This window comes from Eleginops maclovinus, chromosome 13 (assembly GCF_036324505.1).
Source record: "Eleginops maclovinus isolate JMC-PN-2008 ecotype Puerto Natales chromosome 13, JC_Emac_rtc_rv5, whole genome shotgun sequence".
In the NCBI taxonomy this organism is placed as follows: Eukaryota; Metazoa; Chordata; class Actinopteri; order Perciformes; family Eleginopidae; genus Eleginops; species Eleginops maclovinus.
The window spans coordinates 8,750,817-8,771,207 of NC_086361.1; the positions used below are offsets into that span (position 1 = coordinate 8,750,817).

The following is a 20,391-nucleotide window of genomic DNA, read 5'->3' on the forward strand; positions in this document are numbered from 1 at the left end:
GAACACGTTATTTAGGGATATGTAAGATTGTGATGACCCCAATTTCTAATTGAAGAAGTGTTTAATCTAGATTAGAAGGAAGTTATTATTAATGCAGCCCTGGAGTAAACGGCTTCATGCTGGGGAAATGTTAGCAGAGGAGCTTCCCACAGAAAGAGACCCTGCAGTCTTTTTCCCAGCCTTTAAATTGACTTGTGTCTCTGACCCCATCACTTCCTGTTCCCCTTTTCCACAATTCCCACCCCCTCCTCCCAGCGTCAGCTCCAACACTGCAACTCTCTCTGCCGAACACGTCTATGAAAGAGCCATTCACTTCAGCTTTACTTTAGATATTACCAATGCACAGCGATGCCCCCCCCTTGGAGACGAGTCTATTTTCTGTTGGCTGAATTTTCCTCCACAGCCTCTGAAAAGGCTCAGTATGCTACGACTACAGCAGCTTGTGACCAGTGTGCGTTAAGGTTCACTGAATGGGATTGTTGAAGGATTTCCAGAGGGGGAAATTCTCAAATTAGACTAAATGAGACACAACTCATGGTGTGATCAATCTGGGACACATTGCTTTTTCACACTTGTTTATCGCAACTCCTTAACAGCTTTGTTTTTCCACCTTGAATAGGTTTGCTCATTAGCTGATGTGTCTGAAAACAGAGGCGGTATACATTTTTTTAAGTGTAACTACTAATTTTGAAGATTTGTATTTAAATACATGCCTGGGAAGTCACTATAGCTGAGTGACGTAACACTGGCGATTGAGCCTTTGCTCCACTGATGAAAGCCTTTGCATTTGCAGGGCTCGTGTCTGTGGTGGCATTCCAGGAGAACAAAAATCAGAAACTAGGACATTGACATTTCTAGGATATAAGTTTAAAACAAATGTAATTTAATCAATGCTTAAAGCCATGGATAATACATTTGAGCAGGGCTGTGGAGCTTTTGTCTCCCCCCTCTGGCAATGCATGTTAGAAGAAAGATGGGATAGGATTGTCTGGATAAAAAGGTAAAACATTAATAATGAGAGTGTACAGTAGCTTTATCTTTTACACTTTTTTTTGTGTTCACAAAGACTAAAATAAAAAAGGGACATTTATCTTTAAAGAAGATAATCTATAGTTCTAGCCCTGAGATGCTCTATGGTTATTTTGTCACAAATGTACAACCCTTACTTGTATCTTATAGTGAGACATTTTTAATAAATAAAATGTGTTAATACTGCAATAAACTTTAAATGTTTCACGCATACTGCTGAGGAGAGTATGGTACCCCAAACCAAACACCAGAGTGGGCTGTGACACTCAAATGTTTCTCTCCGTTGATCTCACCAAGTATCACACTCGCAGCGTTGCCCTGAATCAAAGAAAGATTTATTGAAAAGGAAAAGACAAAGTACTCCAAAGCTCTTGAGAACAGTACAAAAGTGTTCGGCTTCAGATTGAACAAAAACAAAGTCCTACAGCTGTGTTTGGTACATGCAGCATGTACAGTGGAAAGCAGCACAGTGAGATTCAGAGGACGGGTTCTGCTAGTTTGCGGCAACTCTTCTTAAAATATACACTTCCATCAACGCCTTTTGGGGGTTTCGCTTTCCTTATCAGCTTCAACTGCTCTTTTTCTTTTTGAGAGACAATTTAATGATGTCTTTGTTTTTAAAATGAACATTTCCTGTTTTATTTGATCTGCCTTAGATGTTAGGATAACAATAATTTAGGTCTAATAATTCTACACAGCATTTTTTAAAGTCATTACATTTCTTTTTAATTAATAATCTAAACAAAAATGTAGCCACTTACTAAAATTAACTTGACAGCCCGAAACCTTTATATTTTTCTGCCTAAAGCCAAAATCAGAACATGTTCTTTACAATTTGTATATTTTTTTTAGACTGAAAACACCCACAATAAATGAGAATATACTGAACCACACACATAAAAATGTCTTTGCTTCCTAATGAGAAATACAGGTAAAGTGGCACTATATGAAAACGCTCAAAGAGTATAAGTGACAAACATCAACCGTTCAGGGGTTCATTAAAGATATTTTACTTTTCCTGTCTGAAAACTTGCTGACGGTGAGCCCTGAGCCCACTTCTGGTTGGTCCCGAGGAGCGAGGTATGAATCATGCAGTAACATCGAAGATTGATCACAGCCCCAACAACATGAAATGGAAATCATCTATAAACTTCCTACACTGATGGACAGCTACCTCTTATAGCTGGATTACACAAGAAATAATATTTATTTTCTAAGGCACACATTTTTTATTTTATCGTGTTTTCAGAGAATATTTTTTTGCCTCAGTATTTTCTCCCTTAAAAAGACAACTAAACCAGCTGCGGAAACAAACCCATTTTACATTAAAAAACATAACGCTCTGAAATGAAGCTGCTCTTCATAACAACGATTCTTCACTTTAACTGTTAGAAGGCTCAACTCTCTTAACATATTTTAATCATTAAATGTGGTGATGCTCGGGGGGAATATCCCCTTCACCATCACTGTAACCGTCCTCACACTTATAAGCAGATGGTGATCGAGTGGTTCTACTGCTTCGGGGCCGAGGCGTCTCCGGTCTTGGTTTCTTTACGGCTGACTTCCATGCCGTCGTCTGCTAGATCCGCCCTTTCCCCTCCGCCCTGGAACATGTCGTGGGTCCACTTCGGGCTGCTGCCCCCCTTCCGGTAGACGAAGCGTCCCCGGCGTGTCGGGAAGGCCCCCCGGCCTCTCCCACGGGTTTCCACCCAGGTTTTCTCGCCATCACGGTCGTCATGCTGGAAGGGGACACAGGAATGGTCAAAGCTCAATCAGAACTCCGTCACACAGCAGGGTTAGTAAAGAGAAACTATTCTCCCATGTTTGAATGTCAGGCTTGGACTGTCTGACAAAGTTATCCTTCAATGATTTCAAATGTTTTTCCTTCTGTTTGTTAATGTCTCTCCAAGTCTCACTGACGGTTCTGAAATCTCGCGAGAGGTGACTTGATTGACCGCACTGTAAACGTGATCGAGAGCTAGAGGATAGTTGTCAGAGTTTGCTGTGTGTGGTAGCTTAGTGTAAGCATCACAAATATATTTTGATCTGCATGGCTGAATATTTAGCCAACTGCATGAATGTAAATGTCACCCTCTCACGAGATATACAAGGAGTATATCCCAACCTGACTAGACACTGCAGTGCTTTGTCTCATACTGGAATCATTTGTAAAATTGATGTCCACATTGGTCGCTTAGAGGGTAGCAAGCAGTTTTTTGCTGCTTCTTCAGATAACTTCCAATAATATGCTGTTCAAATAATCCATATTTGGTCAAAGAGCGTCTAATCAATCATGGTAAGATGAATACAATTACAATTCAAAATAAAAACGTAATGAATACAAATGTATTTGGTGCAACACAGTGATGTTTTCTTTGAAAATATGCCATGATACATGAAAACAAAACATTCCATCCTTTTGTAAAGTAAGGTGCTCTACCACAAGTACGCAAGAGTCTGCATGATGTAAACCACACCACCTGTACGCCTAGGCTCTGTGACCGCACAAACTTTCCCCCAACAAAGTGTAAGAACTTTTACGAGTGTGCTTGGTTATAACCATGGACCGAGTCAAATCAAATGTTAATATTTGGGGGGTAAAAAAAAATGGATGTTTTTTATTTGTCAGAATATGGCCCTAAAAAATGAGGATGATAGGCTCGTTTCACAGGTAACATGTTGACTTTGATGGTAGTAGTTACTAAAGACACTGAAAAGGGCTCTGTCCCTGTAAGCCGGCGAGTCCAATACAACAGAGGTGAAACATGAAGCCGCTGCATGTCTTAAATCAAGGTATTATTTAATTTAATTCTACTGTGATGCCTTTGGTGTTAAAAGCCCCTATGTTTTTAGGTGCATCACTAAATCATTTATCAGCTCACCAGGTAATACTTCCTGCTCTTGGGAGTGTATTCAGGGTCCCACTCCTCCTCTGGAGGGCGCACTGCAGGGTTCTGAGGGGCGGGGTTTCCATTGCTGTTGTTGCCTGGATAATTTCCCCTGTTCCACCCTCTCCCTCTCACTCTGGGGAACTGAAATCAAAACAACGAGGTGGATTTAACTCCCAGTCAAGGGACAAACACATTTTCTACAACAAGATGGAAGAATATTTATTGTTATGTCTGATATTAAAGTTAGGGTTAAGTAATGGACCCTGGAGCGCTGAGATATTAATGGTTGTCAGGCATTTGTTTAGTGATGGGGTGAAGTTCCACATTTTTACGCTACATTACCTTAACAAAAATCAGGCAGTGCATGGAATATGTATGATAGTGTCATCATCATTATCATCATCCACATTACGTTCCTTAGCATTAGGAGGAAGGAACAGAGCAGAGGAGTGAGGTCTACCGAGATGCCGTTCGGACAAAGAATTGCAAGAAGATGAGATGTCAGTTTCCCTCAGTGGAAAAACAACCAACAGCAAAGAGAGGAACAAAGCTCAGACAGGAACTTACGAATCCTCGGCCTCGGCCTCGCTCTGCGTTGTGGCCCTCGTACTGGCCCCGGTCTCCGGCCACGCCGTAGTCCCGCGGAGGATACCGGGAGTGAGCGTAGCCCTCCTCTGAGTGCTCCATCCCCTCCCCTCCCACAAACTCTTTACCCCTGAAAGCTGGGGGATAAGGGGAGGCGGAGGAGGAGGAGGAAGAGGAGGATGGAGAGCGGTCCCGCTTCTTCTTACCCTTCCTGCGAAGAAAAGATTGATGTGTCACAGTGGGTTTACAGACACAAAATGTATCGAAACTGTTCGAAAGTTTAAAAAGCAGATTGGATTGGAGAGTGGTTACTAAGGTTACAGCTACAGATGACTAGCCTATCAGAATCAGATTCAGCACTTTCTGAAAGGTGACCAGCGACAAATTAAAAATGATAACTTCTAAAAACAAAGTTCCCATGCCTTAGCACACAGGCAGAGAATTGAAGGTTTTATTCATGTCATGGTGTCGTTAAGTTTGGAGGTTTTACAGATTTGTTTCACTGCCAAATAAATAATAGAACTTCAATATTAAAGAAAGAAAAGCCTTTTGGTCATAGCTTTACTCTCTATCCGAGATGACAGCTAATGCCAATTCAAAATTTCCTGCGGCTACTTCAGATTAAGCCTTTGCATTCTTCAAACTGTAAAAACTTACACAACCTTTAGTCATTATTTTTTCACAATTCTGTAACCCCTACACAGCTCCTTTTATTTGAAAAAAACAAAGCGGTTTTATAACGGAATATTTTGCACGTTTTATGTTCTATTAATGATTAATAACTGGATTTTTAAAGTGTTTATTTTGAACTTGTTCCTACTAAATGTGTTATTCTACTAAATGAAATAAGTAGGTGAAAACCTTTTTGGCAACAAACCGATATCAGTTTGGGATTCTCAAAGCTTAACATGGAGAACCTTTTCATTTCAGAATTGTTACAGGAAGAGCAATGTGTTAAGTCATCCATAGGGCCTACCTGCTTTTCGTGATCTCAATAAATCTAATTGAATAAAGAAACTGACTGTAGAAAGCACCACAAAACAGTGTGCTGACGTATGCACTTGGTTGGTAAAATGGAACTATGATTGTGTAATTGTTAACTTTTGTCTGCTTCTAAATCTTCCAACATGGCAACATATTCATTGTAGCAAAGGGAACCACCCCTCCAAACATGGTGCTGGAACATTTGAGACCACAGCGTGCACGTACTTGGATTTCTTGTGGTGTTTCCCAGATTTCTCAGAGGACCTCTCTCTGCTCGGCCCCCGGGAGCCTCCTGAGCTCCTGCCTCCTTCACGCTTGTACTCCTTTCCCGCAAACCTCTTACGTCTTTCAATATCCAGACGGAGGTCCATCACGTCGCCTTTGAACTTTTTACTTGGATCCTGCAGAAATATGGGTTTATTAGCCACTCAACCGGCTGTTTGTATAATGATGGAGATATTCAAAGTGCTTTAAAACTGTTTGGTAAAAGGTGACACAAAAATAAATACAAATAATACAATAAAGATGCTCAACATATATTATGATGTGTTCCCTCTAGTGGATAAGACAAAATATGAATACTGACAAAACAAAATGTTTTTTTACAATTAAATATAACATATTTGTGGAAGCCAGCAACATGCATGTAGCATATCAAAATAAATTACATTGAACAGATTTTTCGTAGCTTGATTTTTTTCTTTTTGAGAAAAATACTTACAAGGTAAAGGCACTGATAAGCGTCCCTTGAGAAGCTTGGACTCAGGATCTTAATTCACTTCCTTTTAGCCTTTGCTTGGGTTCGTACATATCCAATCAATAACCATATCTCATAGGCTGGGGGGGCTTGCTTGGCACTTACAAAACACAATTGGGCTCTTTTGATTTAGAAATATGCATCCTTTGAAAGAAAAGCACAAAGCTGAACACTGCTGCTTAGGATCGTCTCAAATTTGTTCCAAATACGTCAAATTTCAAAATGGCGGGTCACCTTGTAGCTCGTCTCCTCCATATCCTCAAACACGTGAGAGTGCCTCTTAAAGACACTGGGGGAGACATCGATTCTCCTGAGAGAGGAGGAAAGAGCCCCGATGTCAGAGGGTGAAGATATAAACACAGCAGATGTACAGTTCATGTTCAGTCTGTAAACTCAAAAACACAAAACGTATTATTACTTTAGGGACCAAAAGCAACATGTATGCTGACCGAAAAAGGCTGAATTAATTCACTTACCCATTTTATATAAAATATTTTGTACAATTCTCAAATAATGTAAACACTGAAAATGAGAGAAACAAATACATAAATATATATTTATATTGAATATACCCAAAATGTCCCATTTGAAAAAAAAATGTAATTACATTTTGGAAATTCTATATATCTTTTTTGGGGGGGGAATTTATTATTATCTTTTAGAAGATGGTACCTTCTTTCTTACATTAAATGTGCTTACTTAACTCCATTCGATCCATATGACTTAGAGTTAATAGTTTGTAGACAATACGTTGGCTGGTTTATGATAATCAGCTCTGATAACAAATCATATAGCTCTCTAGAAGCAAAATAAATGGATTTGTGGTTGTTATGTATGAATTCCTGCACACAGTGGGTCATTTATGGAGCTTTAACAGAAAGGTACAATACTTCAGATTGTGAGATGTTATGTATACCTGTGGATTTCTGGGCTCTTCCTTGGCTTCATCATTTCTACCTCTGCAGCTTTTCTTTGGTACATGGCAAAGCGCTCACTTAAAGACATATCTGAGGATTGGAAGTGTTGAGCTGCAAATAAACAACAACAAACTATTATTCCAGATACAGCAGCAAAACATAAAGTAACTGACATAATGAAATGTACCGTGGATCTCACACCTGTTGTCCTGACTCTGTGGAGGCGGGACAAAGCCAGCAAAGGTCATACTTTACCTTTGATGTAATGCACGATTGAGACTATGTGCTGAGCGAACAGCTCAGAAGGGCTCCGGCGGAGCTGTGTTGACTGAACGTGCTGGAAAATGGAACGAAACTCTGTGTCTTTCTTGGTGGGTTTCAACATCTCTCTGGGCATGACGCGCTCTTTAGACATAGAAGAGCTGAGAAAAGAGAAGTGAGCGACATTGAACATCGTGTTACCTTACGAGAGAAAAAGCTACAAGGACGATCTTTCGCTGAGTCCTTGTTGGAAAAGACCCGGTCAGATTTTAAAGTTGTACTGCAGTGTAAATCAGATACGTCGGTACTACTATACATACCTCGGCATTTCATCAATGGAACCGATTTTGAGTTCAAAGTCGTCCCTTGATGCAGACATGCGACGCACAGGTGAGTCCCCCCGAAGAGGGAAAGCTCCGGGGAACAGCGGCCGCTCCTTCTCTCTGGGCGCTGCAGGAGGGGACGGACTCCTTCTGGACTTCTCCTTCTCTTTCTCTTTCTTCTCCTTCTTCTTGGCCTTCTCCTCTTTTTTGGAGCTGTGTTTGCGGCCTCTGTACATCTCCTCCTCCATGTGATCTGCGGGGTCTTCAGCATCTCTCCGGCTTTTCTCTTTGGCTGATGGGTAGGACGTTGAGTAGCTTGGCTCGTCCCCCCCCCATTTGCCGAAAATGTCCCGAGCTGTGAGGGTGGGTTTGACGTCACCGTCATCCTCAATGTCCCTGTCTTTCAGCCCGTGGGACTTGAGGAACTCCTCTTCTCCGGCGTCGAAGAAAGGTAGGGTCTTGTCTTCCTTGGAGTCGCTTAAGGAACCGGACGAGATGTTGAAAAGATCTCCGGACTTACTTCCTTTCTCTAGTTCTCGGTCTGTGTTGCTCTGCTCTTTATCACGACCGTTCTCCTTTTCTGCAGCCAGCTTTTTGTTTTTATTGTCGGCCAAAAACCTGAAACAGAGAACCAATCTCAGCTTTATTACCGTCACCCCCAGGTACACGAATAAATTGCGGTAAACAAATTCAGAGGGAAATACATTCTCACAAGCTGAAAAACTAAACTGTGGGATGGGAAAGCTTATAAGAACATGGTCAAACTACATTTATGACTACATTATTGGATTGTTAACTCCTCTTTGGGAAAAATGTTGGACATTATTCTTAGTATTAAGTGCTGTCTCAACAGTTTAATCCCAGGGCTGTAGCCCTTTTTTAAACTACAAGCTGGTTGTCCAATGCTCTGCCTTGATCAATATGAAATGAAAAGCAAAAAACAAAAAAGCCAACGCCTTAAGGAAACTGTAAAAAACCAGGACTCACATTAACAATCATACTCACGTCACCACCACTGCCTAAGTAAGTGTGATACATACAACTTCCTGTCAGTGCACAGAAAACTTAATATCTTGAGTCCTATGTTTTCCTTTTTAACATGTATTCCTCCAGGGCCCTTTAATAAAGGCTACACATGTTTGAAAGAAAATAATTTGTTAGAAGAATGAGAAAAAGGACATTTTATTACATTCAAATTAGAAAGAAAGTAACAGACATACTTTTTGAAGGCAGCAGAGATCACCGTCTTATCTTCAGATTTGTCTGCTTCCTTTGAGAAGAACCCAAAGCCGCTGAAGGAGGCCGTTTGTCCCGACTTTGTGGGGCTCTTTGCTGGAGGTGTCACACTACCGACGGTTTTCCACAGAGGCCCTTTGCCCTCGGAGCTGCTGGGAGCATCTTCTTTTTTAGTCTCTGGGCTGCTTCGTTTAGGGCTGGGGTCGTAGTCGATCCATTTCCCTCCAGAAACCTTTTCGATGGCGCTGCCATCTGCTGCCTGGCCGGATTTCTCTGCGTGACTTTCTGTCTTGTCCTTGGTTTCCTTGGAGCCGTGCTTGCTCTTGTTGCTGCGATGACGTGGTGACGAGGACCGTGAGTGAGAGGAGTAACTGGAGCGCCTGGAGTGCCGGGATCCTTTGGAAGACGAGCGGTCAGAGTAGTGGGAGCGACTCCGGCTGCCTGAGCGCTTTTTGGGTGTGCGGGAGCGTGAACGCCCCCTCCTGGGACTGTGGGAGTGGTGGTCCTGGTCATGGTGGCGATCGTGCCAGCCTCCACCTCCCCCGCCGCCTCCGCCACCTCCCCCGCCGCCTCCGCCTCCGCCGCCTCCTCCACCTCCACCCTGCCAGTTGGCCTTGTAGCCATAGCCGCCGCCGCCACCTCCCCTGTTCTGGTAATGGCCGCCGCGTTGGTAGTAGCCTCGGTTTCTGCCGCGGTAGTGGAAGGGCCTCCGGTAGCCTCGGTTGTAGCCTCTGAAGCCCCCTCTGTTGTTCTGGTAGTCCCTGCTGGGGTAGTTTCTGTAGGACGGAGAGTGAGAGCGGGAGCGGGACCGAGACCTGGAGCTGGAAGAAGGAGGGCAGACAGAAGAAGAAAAAAATATATACAGTGGGGCAAAAAAGTATTTAGTCAGCCACCAATTGTGCAAGTTCTCCCATTTAAAAAGATGAGAGAGGCCTGTAATTTTTATCATAGGTATACCTCAACTATGAGAGACAGAATGAGAAAAAGAAATCCAGAAATCACATTGTAGGATTTTTAATGAATTAATTGGTAAACTCCTCGGTAAAATAAGTATTTGGTCACCTACAAACAAGCAAGACTTCTGGCTCTCACAGACCTGTAACTTCTTCTTTAAGAGGCTCCTCTGTCCTCCACTCGTTACCTGTATTAATGGCACCTTTTTGAACTCGTTATCAGTATAAAAGACACCTGTCCACAACCTCAAACAGTCATACTCCAAACTCCACTATGGCCAAGACCAAAGAGCTGTCAAAGGAGACCAGAGACAAAATTCTAGACCTGCACCAGGCTGGGAAAACTGAATCAGCAATAGGTAAGCAGCTTGGTGTGAAGAAATCAACTGTGGGAGCAATTATTAGAAAATAGAAGACATACAAGACCACTGCTAATCTCCCTCGATCTGGGGCTCCACACAAGATCTCACCCCGTGGGGTCAAAATGATCACAAGAACGGTGAGCAAAAATCCCAGAACCACACGGGGGGACCTAGTGAATGACCTGCAGAGAGCTGGGACCAAAGTAACAGAGGCTACCATCGGTAACACACTACGCCGCCAGGGACTTAAATCCTGCAGTTCCAGACGTGTCCCCCTGCTTAAGCCAGTACATGTCCAGGCCTGTCTGAAGTTTGCTAGAGGGCATTTGGATGATCCAGAAGAGGATTGGGAGAATGTCATATGGTCAGATGAAACCAAAATAGAACTTTTCGGTAAAAACTCAACTCGTCGTGTTTGGAGGAAAAAGAATGCAGAGTTGCATCCAAAGAACACCATACCTACTGTGAAGCATGGGGGTGGAAACATCATGCTTTGGGGCTGTTTTTCTGCAAAGGGACCAGGACGACTGATCCGTGTAAAGGAAAGAATGAATGGGGCCATGTATCGTGAGATTTTGAGTGAAAACCTCCTTCCATCAGCAAGGGCACTGAAGATGAAGCGTGGCTGGGTCTTTCAGCATGACAATGATCCCAAACACACCGCCAGGGCAACGAAGGAGTGGCTTCGTAAGAAGCATTTCAAGGTCCTGGAGTGGCCTAGCCAGTCTCCAGATCTCAACCCCATAGAAAATCTTTGGAGGGAGTTGAAAGTCCGTGTTGCCCAGCGACAGCCCCAAAACATCACTGCTTTAGAGGAGATCTGCATGGAGGAATGGGCCAAAATACCAGCAACAGTGTGTGAAAACCTTGTGAAGACTTACAGAAAACGTTTGACCTCTGTCATTGCCAACAAAGGGTATATAACAAAGTATTGAGATGAACTTTTGTTATTGACCAAATACTTATTTTCCACAATCATTTGAAAATTAATTCTTTAAAAATCCTACAATGTGATTTCCTGGATTTTTTTTTCTCATTTTGTCTCTCATAGTTGAGGTATACCTATGATAAAAATTACAGGCCTCTCTCATCTTTTTAAATGGGAGAACTTGCACAATGGGTGGCTGACTAAATACTTTTTTGCCCCACTGTAATTGAGGGCAAAGTGTGTGTTGTAATCTAACACCATTTTACATCTTGCAAGTCAGCAGCACATGCTCAGCTACAAGCTACAAGTCTGAATTCAGAATCTCACTGAAATAAAAGGATGGAAGAATTATCATTCACATAGTAAAAGTATTATTTGTGCAGCTAAATGCTCCCTGTGTCTTAAGATGTCATGCAATTGTGACTCACATTGTATTAGAGTACAGGACTTGATTTAATGTGCGTTATGTGTAAATATGCAGTTATATTGTGTCCCTGCCTCTCCTGTAATTAACACTACATCAGTCACATCAGCCGTCTGTGATCAAATAATTAATTAATCCTGAAATTAATAGAAAAAAATGGTTGGTTGCAGCCCTATTTTATTTTATTTACTAACAACTGAATGTTTTACAACACAAGACTCATAATTCAGATATCAAGCAGATATGACCAGAGTTATGACAGTTTCCTAAAAAAATCTTATTGTAGAAAGCTTAAAGATTGAACAAATATCAGACAAACTTTTCTTTTATGGTTAGCCTGAGTAGAGACTGAAATCTACTTCTGCCTAGATGTCAACAGGGGGCGATGTATTCTCAGAGATAACCGAGCTATAACTCCACTAGGCACAGCGATGTGTCACTCAGAGAGGCGTAGATCAACAAACACTTCAATTATATTCATACAAGCCACACAAAGGTCTACATTTTCCACCATTAATAGTTAATAAAAAACAGCATGGTGCAACACTATGGACAAAATACTCTGAAGATGGGAGTTTAACAGCAGCAAAGTACACATCCAGATTTTTTTTTAAAGTGTAAAATGAATACATTCAAAGCATTGAAACTTAGCTTCACTTGTGAAAGACTACAAATAAAAGCCACACAAAATCTAATGTATTTTAGTCACCTGACCAATGCATCTGAAAATAGATCCACTTAAAATCAAAAATGGTTTCACAACAGTCAAACAATTCCAAAAATACTAAATGAGCAGTAGACCTGCAACTAGCGTGTTCTGTGAAGTACAAATTACCACTGGAGTCGGGTAGCTTCAAAAAGGTCTGCAGTGAGGAATACTTAAGGTATATACAAAAATAATATTGTTTTACATTGCTTTGCTTACGTGCTTTTCTCCAAACACGACTGTGTCGCAGTCATCTACTGTAAATATGAACAAGGGCCTTAAACCACCCCACTCCAAACTATCTGAACTATCCCTTTAAAACGGTACCTGTCCTGTAGCAAAAGCATTACGTTTACAAGCCAACTACAACTACTCACCCTTTGCACCTTTTCATTGGAGCAGAGCACTCCTGAACAACAGACAACGTATTCCCACAGGCGGGACAGTGTGTGTGTGAGTTGGACAAAGAGTACCCACAGGGCACAACCTGCTCAATCAACAGAGGGAGGTGGCAGTGAAGGGGGAGGGAGATACATTGAGACCGAGAATACTCGCTCTCTACTACTTTTTCCTTTTGACAATCATTGACATGCAGTGTAGCATTGCTCTTCAATGGAAAACATCCACTCAACAACTCTTTGTCTGTGAAAGTGCTTTAACCGTCAAGCTCTAAACACCAACATGAATTGACAAGAACAAGCGTGGGAAGCACTCCCTCACTTAAATAAGGAAACAACATTTAAACAGGTCACAAATATACACCAGATGACTGGAGGCTCCTAACAAGAAAGAACTTAAGCTGATGCAAATAGTTTGAGTCTTTGCAGCCTGTCACCCACACAGGAAAAACATTTATGCAAATTCAGAGCTAACCTTGAACACTTGGGGCCTAGTGAAAGGAGGGCAATAAGGAACTAACTTCTAGTTACATTTGATATGTACAAGAGGCCACTCAAGGCTTCATACAAACTTTTTCACATAGTATTCCCCATCATCTTTATTTCTACTTGTGAAAACTTGGGATACATTATTTGTATTTTGTTTTTTCTACATTTTAAAATAACACTTTGATCTTAAGCTGCAATGGCACAGGAGTGCTGTATCACTGAAGTAAAATGGCTGTCATGAAGCAAATGGTGAGTAAACACACAACTGAAACATGAGCTATCCATTTCATAGTTGCTTTGTGCTGCACTACAAACAAAGCCTAACAGATATGAGAACGGCAGTGTATTAAGCTAGTGGTTGTGTGTGTGTTTCCTGACAGCACTGACTGGTATCACAGAGCAAAAAACACATAATATCATCAAATCTACGAAGGAAACTATAAATGTGTCACTGTTTAGGGGGAATTAAATAGCCATCAAAGCAGCAAGTGAAAGTCTATTGCGGTTTTTCCACCAACCCCGAGCCCGAGCCCGAGCCCGAGCCCGAGCTGGAGCCGATAAATATCAGTTTTTTCGTGTTTCCACTGCAGCGACGCCGGCTTTAAGCGCCGAAAAACCGGATCTTTCTGGCCCCACTCGGCTGCATGGCAAGATCCAAGACGAACCAATACGTCACGCTTACTCTGGAGGGGGAGATTAACCTGAGCAATAACAGTTCATGGCGAGTACAGCGAGTACAAGTTGTAACAAGCAGCAGCGCTGAGCAAAGTGACTACAACGCGAGCACACACTTGTAAAAAACACACTTTATAAAGTCAGGCAACACTAACCAGGCTTAGTGTGACGCAAACAATGACGCAATGATGCAGCCACTTGAGCTCCACTCGGCCTCTGAGCAGTGGAAACACAAGGGGTGCTACAGGCTAGAACCAGAAAAGCGCGAGAAAAGCAAAAGATCGGATCTTGAACCGGATCGGGTTTGGTGGAAAAGGGGCATATGAGTACTAACAGTCATTGAGGGTTTGTATAACTGTAAAGACTATAAATTCAAGCACTTTCAAGATACCTAAACCCACAATTTCCAGATCCTTCCAGCGATATTACCCCATCTAAATGTTTGCACCATATAGGGGAATGAATTAATTTCACTAAGTATTTTAAACCCACAGAAAACAATATATTTTGTAAGCATTTTAGTGAGTTTTACACCCTCTGAGATCTAGTGTCAACCAATCCTTGTTACATTATTTTCTAGGAACTGTACAAAAGATGCTTGACAGATTTCAGAATCCATGAGGCAAACCTGCGTTGCACAGCAAAAAAAGTGAAGTACGTTTGAATCAGAAACAGGAATCTTGATTTACCTATAGCGACGTTTTCTGGATCTGGAGCGGGAACGGCTTCTGGAGTGAGATCTTGAGTAGGATCTGGATCTTGACCTGGATCTGGAGCGGGACCGAGCTGGAGAATCGGGAGCCTTTGACATCTTTGCACTTAGGACCGTTTAGATAAGCTTTTCCTAAAAACAAACAAGTGAATTTTACTGTTGTACAAGAGGAAAAAAACACATATCAAAGGTTATGTTGGGCAAATATGCTCTTCAAAAAACCCATCCTCCATATGCATCACGATTGGACAGCTATGCAATAAAAAACTGCTATTTTTGTAAGCAGCAAAACGTGTCCAGACTCTTCAACTGAGGTTTTTCTTTTAATATTTCACAACTGATTATCTTCATTCTGTGAGTCATTTATCTAAAATGTAACACTGAGGAACAAACCAAACTTCAGTGCAGTGACCTTACGCCTGAAGCTAACTTATGAACCAACAGTAACTGAAAATGAGCAACATGGCATTGCTTATTTCAACCCGATGCTTCAGAGCATGTTTGTTTTCTTTATACATTTCCTAGTTTCTGCAAAGTCAAATTAAAGAATGAACTTGAGCAGCATCTGTCTAGCTTCAGGCCTAAACATTTTATTTTGGCATATTTCTACAAAATGGAGATCAGAATGTCTCACAAAGCAGCAGGGCCTGCAGAGCAGGGAGTGCTGCTTCAGTGCAGTGGGTCAAGGAACAGCTTGACCACGACAGTTACTTCTTCATGCTGATAAGGCCAGACGGTTGTTGAAAAAAATTAAATAACGTTTTTTGCTTTTTAGGGAATGGCTTTTACATTACTCGGCCTGTGTCTGGGATTGTTGTGATTGTCTGTCTGCAGTGTTTTCAGTACTATGGACAGCAGCAGCTTCACAAGCCTTCATCATTAAGCTTTTTATTTCACATTACGAAGGCCCACACGTCTACAGTGCATCTTTGTGTTTGTCATGCGTCTGCATCAGAGGAGGCGCTTGGATTTGAAACATCAACCTGGGTGAGAATCCAAGGGATTAATTTAAGTCGGAAACATTTGCATTTTATTCAAGATTTTCTTTTCACCAAATGTTGTATGATGCCGGTTTCTTTAAGGTTTGAACGGACAACATTTGCTCTATGCCAAACATGAAGTTGTAGGGTTTCCTCGCATGTTCTGAACCTCAAACGTTCAATACAATTACTAAGCATCCTCGCTGCCTTCTTTAGTTCCCCTGTTTGTTATTATTCTCAACTGAAGATGCCACGTGTGTTACCAATGAGGCAACACTGGACCTTTTTACGTGAATAAATATCTTTGATTAGACTTGATATCTGCATAGTGCTTTCCAGCTGAAATATAATTTAAATGTACTAGTTTGTTCTTTTAAACTAGAGACCATTTCACAATGGGATCATAACAGAAGCAGCGCTCTGTCAGGCCAGGGGAGTAAAGTGGGACGGCCAATGGAAGCTTCCTGCCTTTCTTAGACCCGATTTCTTGTACCCGTATTATTCTAATTGTAAGGTCAACATTAGGATTGAAGGGCAGACATTCGAAACTGGCAGGTTTCCTATGCAGACCTGTGTAAGTAAATAATAGCCTAAAAAAATCTAAAGACTGTATAATGAGCATTATTGGTATCAGACAGAGTTTGTATTCTTAGCATCACCTATGCTTCTGTTCTTCAGACATGCCCTGAATGATAATTACAAAAGAGGCGCATCAGTGAGTTGATTTTCTCCACACCATCTACTGCATGCTACCAAATCTTAGCTCTACCCTTGACATCCAAAGAAAAACAGAAGTGAAAGTGAGCATAACTAATTTCAGGCTTTTCCATTTCATCCCTGAGAGTATTTCACCATCTTCACAGTTGTACGCCCTATAAACATCTAATAAAAAACAGTTGTTTAGATTGCTAATTGTTTCTGTAGCCTTATCTCATATTATGAAAGACGTAATAGGTGCTTGGATGCAGTTAATAATGCTGTTTAAGGTTTACCCCGAAAAGTAACCTGACTGGTGTTGTGGGTTGCTAGTTAAAGACAAGGTGATGCAAAGCCCATTCAAAGACAAACACATTATAATCGGGTAGGGCAATAGCTTTCAAACTCGCAAAACCAGAAAGGCATGAGACACTGTAATACCAATAGTGCAAGGATCTTTACTTGTATTGCACTTTAGTAAAGTTTGACGTAATTTCACTTAAATAATACACGTTCATGCTGATTTACATTTCTATTCAACTACATTCAGGAATTTTGCTACATTTATTTCAAAACATCAAAACGTATAAACCAATAATGAATGATGTGTGATATTATGGATTACAACTAGACAGCAGTAAGCTAAAAAAAAATAGCTCCAGCTTTAGTAGTTGCAACTGTATCAAATCCAGTAATATAATACTACCTCAAAAAATAACGAATAATAATAATAATAATAATAATAATAATAATAATAATAACAATAACAAATAAGGCACCAATAAGCGAAACAGCACCAGTAATAAAACATCTATTTGACCAAGAAATCAGTAATGGTGTATAGTAATAATAATAATAATAATAATGAGATAAAAAAAATAAGCTTCTGTATTCTGAAATGGGCCTATAGGTTTAATGGGCACTTTTATTTTCGGTACTTTGAGTAGCCTATAATTTCAATATAAATGAAAGTATTTGTACTTTCACTTCAGTAACGTCAAGACACAATGCTTTTACTTGTAACGTGTAATTGGTTCACAGTGTAGTAATGATACTTTTAGATCTGATAACTTCTCCCCCCACTGGGCCTGTGTGTCACCAACATACACCACTGGGTTTAATGCTCGTGTGGTAATTGTGTTTGTACATTTAGCTAGTTTACTGCGTGCATATACTATAATACCTGTGCACCACAGAGAACAGGTGCCACCACACCAACAACAAATACACTGATACAACAGACATTAATAATGTAATGACACAAAACAAATTATGAAGTTAGCTTTACTGAACGTAACGTACAACAGTGTAATCAATACTAGAGTCAGATAAAACTGAGTGTAGCTATCGATACTGAGAGCTCCAGCGTTACAGTAAGAAAAGCAGATACGGACTTCACCTATCATTTGAGCTACACAATTAAATTGCGTTTACCTTTTCCTGTGCAAACAAGTCTGTACGAACTCGTTTTGATGAATAAATGCTGCAGAAGTTGAGTAACCTTTGAGGCCGAGCTGCTCGTCTGGTCCGTCCTTCCTGGTTTTACTGAACCAACTTAACGGATGTTAGCAACCTGGCTAGCTTGTTAGCAGAGGTTCCGTAACAAACTGCTAGGCCAACCAAAACAGACGCATTGCGCCTTCAGAAGAGGCCAGGCGCTCGTACTTCCATGTCAGTCGACATTAGACATGTATGTGGAGGATTCTATGTGTCTATCAATTTTGCCAAATTTATATTTTTGAAAGCATTTACATTTAACGAAAGCTATCGATCAACAGACACAGTTAGCTCACGATGCTATCTTCGCTACTCTCACATCACGCGAGACTTTCTGTCACGTGAAGTGATGCTCGTGGGGATATGGCGTAAATTACCCTAAATTTAAAATGAAATTATTCTTTTATTGATGTTAAACATGTGATTGACATGTTATGTTGGACTCACATTAGGTGACATTTTATTTTGGACAGGAGTAAATCTCCATAGTAATGGTCGCCAACATTTTTGTATCAATTATGCATATGGGCTGAAAGGAATCCTAAGAATGAATTTAAACTATTGAAACACTAAACCAAAAAGCTATTTGACTATGGTCCTCTGCTATGCCTTAAGAGCTCTACTAAATGCATTTCTCATGTTTTTTGTAATTAAGTAAGTCCCATTTCTGATTTATATTTTATACTAGAAACAATATACACTAAACCTAAAGTATAATTAAAAAGCAAATTTAAACCCATAGCTCTGCTTAAAGTAAATATAAGCTGCATTGCAGGTTTCCATCCTCAAACCAACAGCTGCTCCTTAGCTTGACATTTATGTCCTTTGGGTCTGTGTTGTTTCTAATGCTGTGCACTATTTTTATCAGACTAAAAGCCACATAACACCTCCTATCACAGACACAGATACCATCCTAAACCCCATTCAGGGTCCATCCGTCCTAGGGCCAAACACAAACACACTTTAGTGGTTACTGAAGTTGTATTCTGTCTCTTCTCACTGACCTGTTTTCTGTTGAAGATGTGAGAGTTTGTTGAAAATAAAATAATAGATCTACACAAAGACTTCTTTCATATTGTAAGAATCTGGCCTTCCCCTGGATGAAATTAGTCAAGTCTTTATGTGTTCTGAACAACATCTCAGTGTCTACTCAAAGCCAGTGAATGTATGTCATATTTTCCTTCAAATAAAGAAAGTAAGGCATTTCAAATACAGATCAAAACTGAATCACTGGCTTCCCTGCCTGCATACTGTATCGTAGTTGTGTGTCTGCACACCATCTGTTCACCTCCTGGGAACTTGTTAATCCCACATGGTGACGAGGAAATCAATCCTCAGCAACAAGATTGCAGTTTCCAAACAATCTTCCTTTCCAGAACGCAACACTGACTTCGGTTATACTAGCTACTAATATGTTATTAGTTTGTGTGTTTATGTGATCAGTCTTTAATTTCCCTTGTTGTTGTTTCTTTTAGTTCAGTTAAACTACAGTTCAGTTAATGTTTTTACTGCAAAAATTGCAGAAAAAAGATCATCTTTACAAATCATCCATTCAAAAACAACTGAGTTGTGTTATTGGTGCATAACAACCCTGAAGGCTGTCATCACCGTTCAAGCACTGACAGAAGTAGCAGCTAAGCCTTAAAGCAACTATCTGTCCTTCGTTCTGCACGATAATAACCTGTCATCTAGTCCATAGCCTGAGTAATAGACCTGGTTTGAATTTTTACAACTCCTCACGGCACGCAGTGATCAAGTCACTCCTCGTTGACCTTCGACAAAGATATGCAAACAGTTCCTATTCACTGTCATTTTCCCTTTGCGGCACAGGTGTTGGGCACTTTGCTGTTCCAAAGTTAAAATTAACCTTGCAAATCTCTCCTTTGGCCACAATGTGAGAGCAGACATGGCTCCTTGTCTGTCACTCACTTTACGAGCTGTAAATGGTCTCGCTGGAGTTTTGAATTCCAAGGGGCAGAGGACAACTCTGCCCAGTGAGGTCACGGATGAAAGGAAAATCAAAGTCATTCAGATTAAGGGATTGTGGCCACACAGTGAAGCTTGTGGAGGATGTGTCATCATTCAAAATAGAGCAAAGAGAATCAAAAATTATCAAAAGAAACCGAAATCTAAAATATTATTTTGATTTAATGACAAGAAATATATTTTTAAGTGTAATTTAAGTACATTTTGAGAAGTATTATCAACAAAATCTTATTAAAATACTAAAAAATCAAAGTTCTCATCGTATTATAATACAATGTTATTGTATATGATTCAGTTTTTATAACATGATGTAAATGTTTCTTCATCTTTTTACTTCATTATAAGAAATATATTACCTTTCTATTATTTGGAAATAATTAGTCAAGTAAATGTACCTGAAAACTGTATTTAAATCCAGCACTACTGTAGTTTATTTACTTAGTTACAATCAACTATGGCTTGTTTTATGTTTTATTCATATTTTATTAGTTTAATCCCTTATTTTAATTCTCACTCGTTTCAGTACTTCTTGTCTACTACCCTCTGTTACTTTGTTTGAAGTTTGCATATCCTTTACAGAACAAAATACATTGACGCCTACA

The 20,391-nt window shown here is 40.5% G+C and overlaps 1 protein-coding gene across 1 annotated transcript; it reads right to left on the reverse strand.

Moving 5' to 3' along the window:
* Positions 1 to 1,347: 1,347 nt before the first annotated feature.
* Positions 1,348 to 18,118, reverse strand: thrap3b (thyroid hormone receptor associated protein 3b). The gene is made up of 11 exons (XM_063898736.1): positions 17,741 to 18,118; positions 14,608 to 14,762; positions 8,968 to 9,804; positions 7,745 to 8,365; positions 7,419 to 7,585; positions 7,163 to 7,274; positions 6,481 to 6,556; positions 5,715 to 5,890; positions 4,488 to 4,716; positions 3,912 to 4,061; positions 1,348 to 2,768 (listed from the first exon to the last, which is right to left on the reverse strand). Exons 2-11 carry the CDS (start codon positions 14,727 to 14,729, stop codon positions 2,541 to 2,543), a joined length of 2,718 nt encoding a protein of 905 aa, XP_063754806.1. The 5' UTR covers positions 14,730 to 14,762; positions 17,741 to 18,118; the 3' UTR covers positions 1,348 to 2,540.
* Positions 18,119 to 20,391: the final 2,273 nt, after the last annotated feature.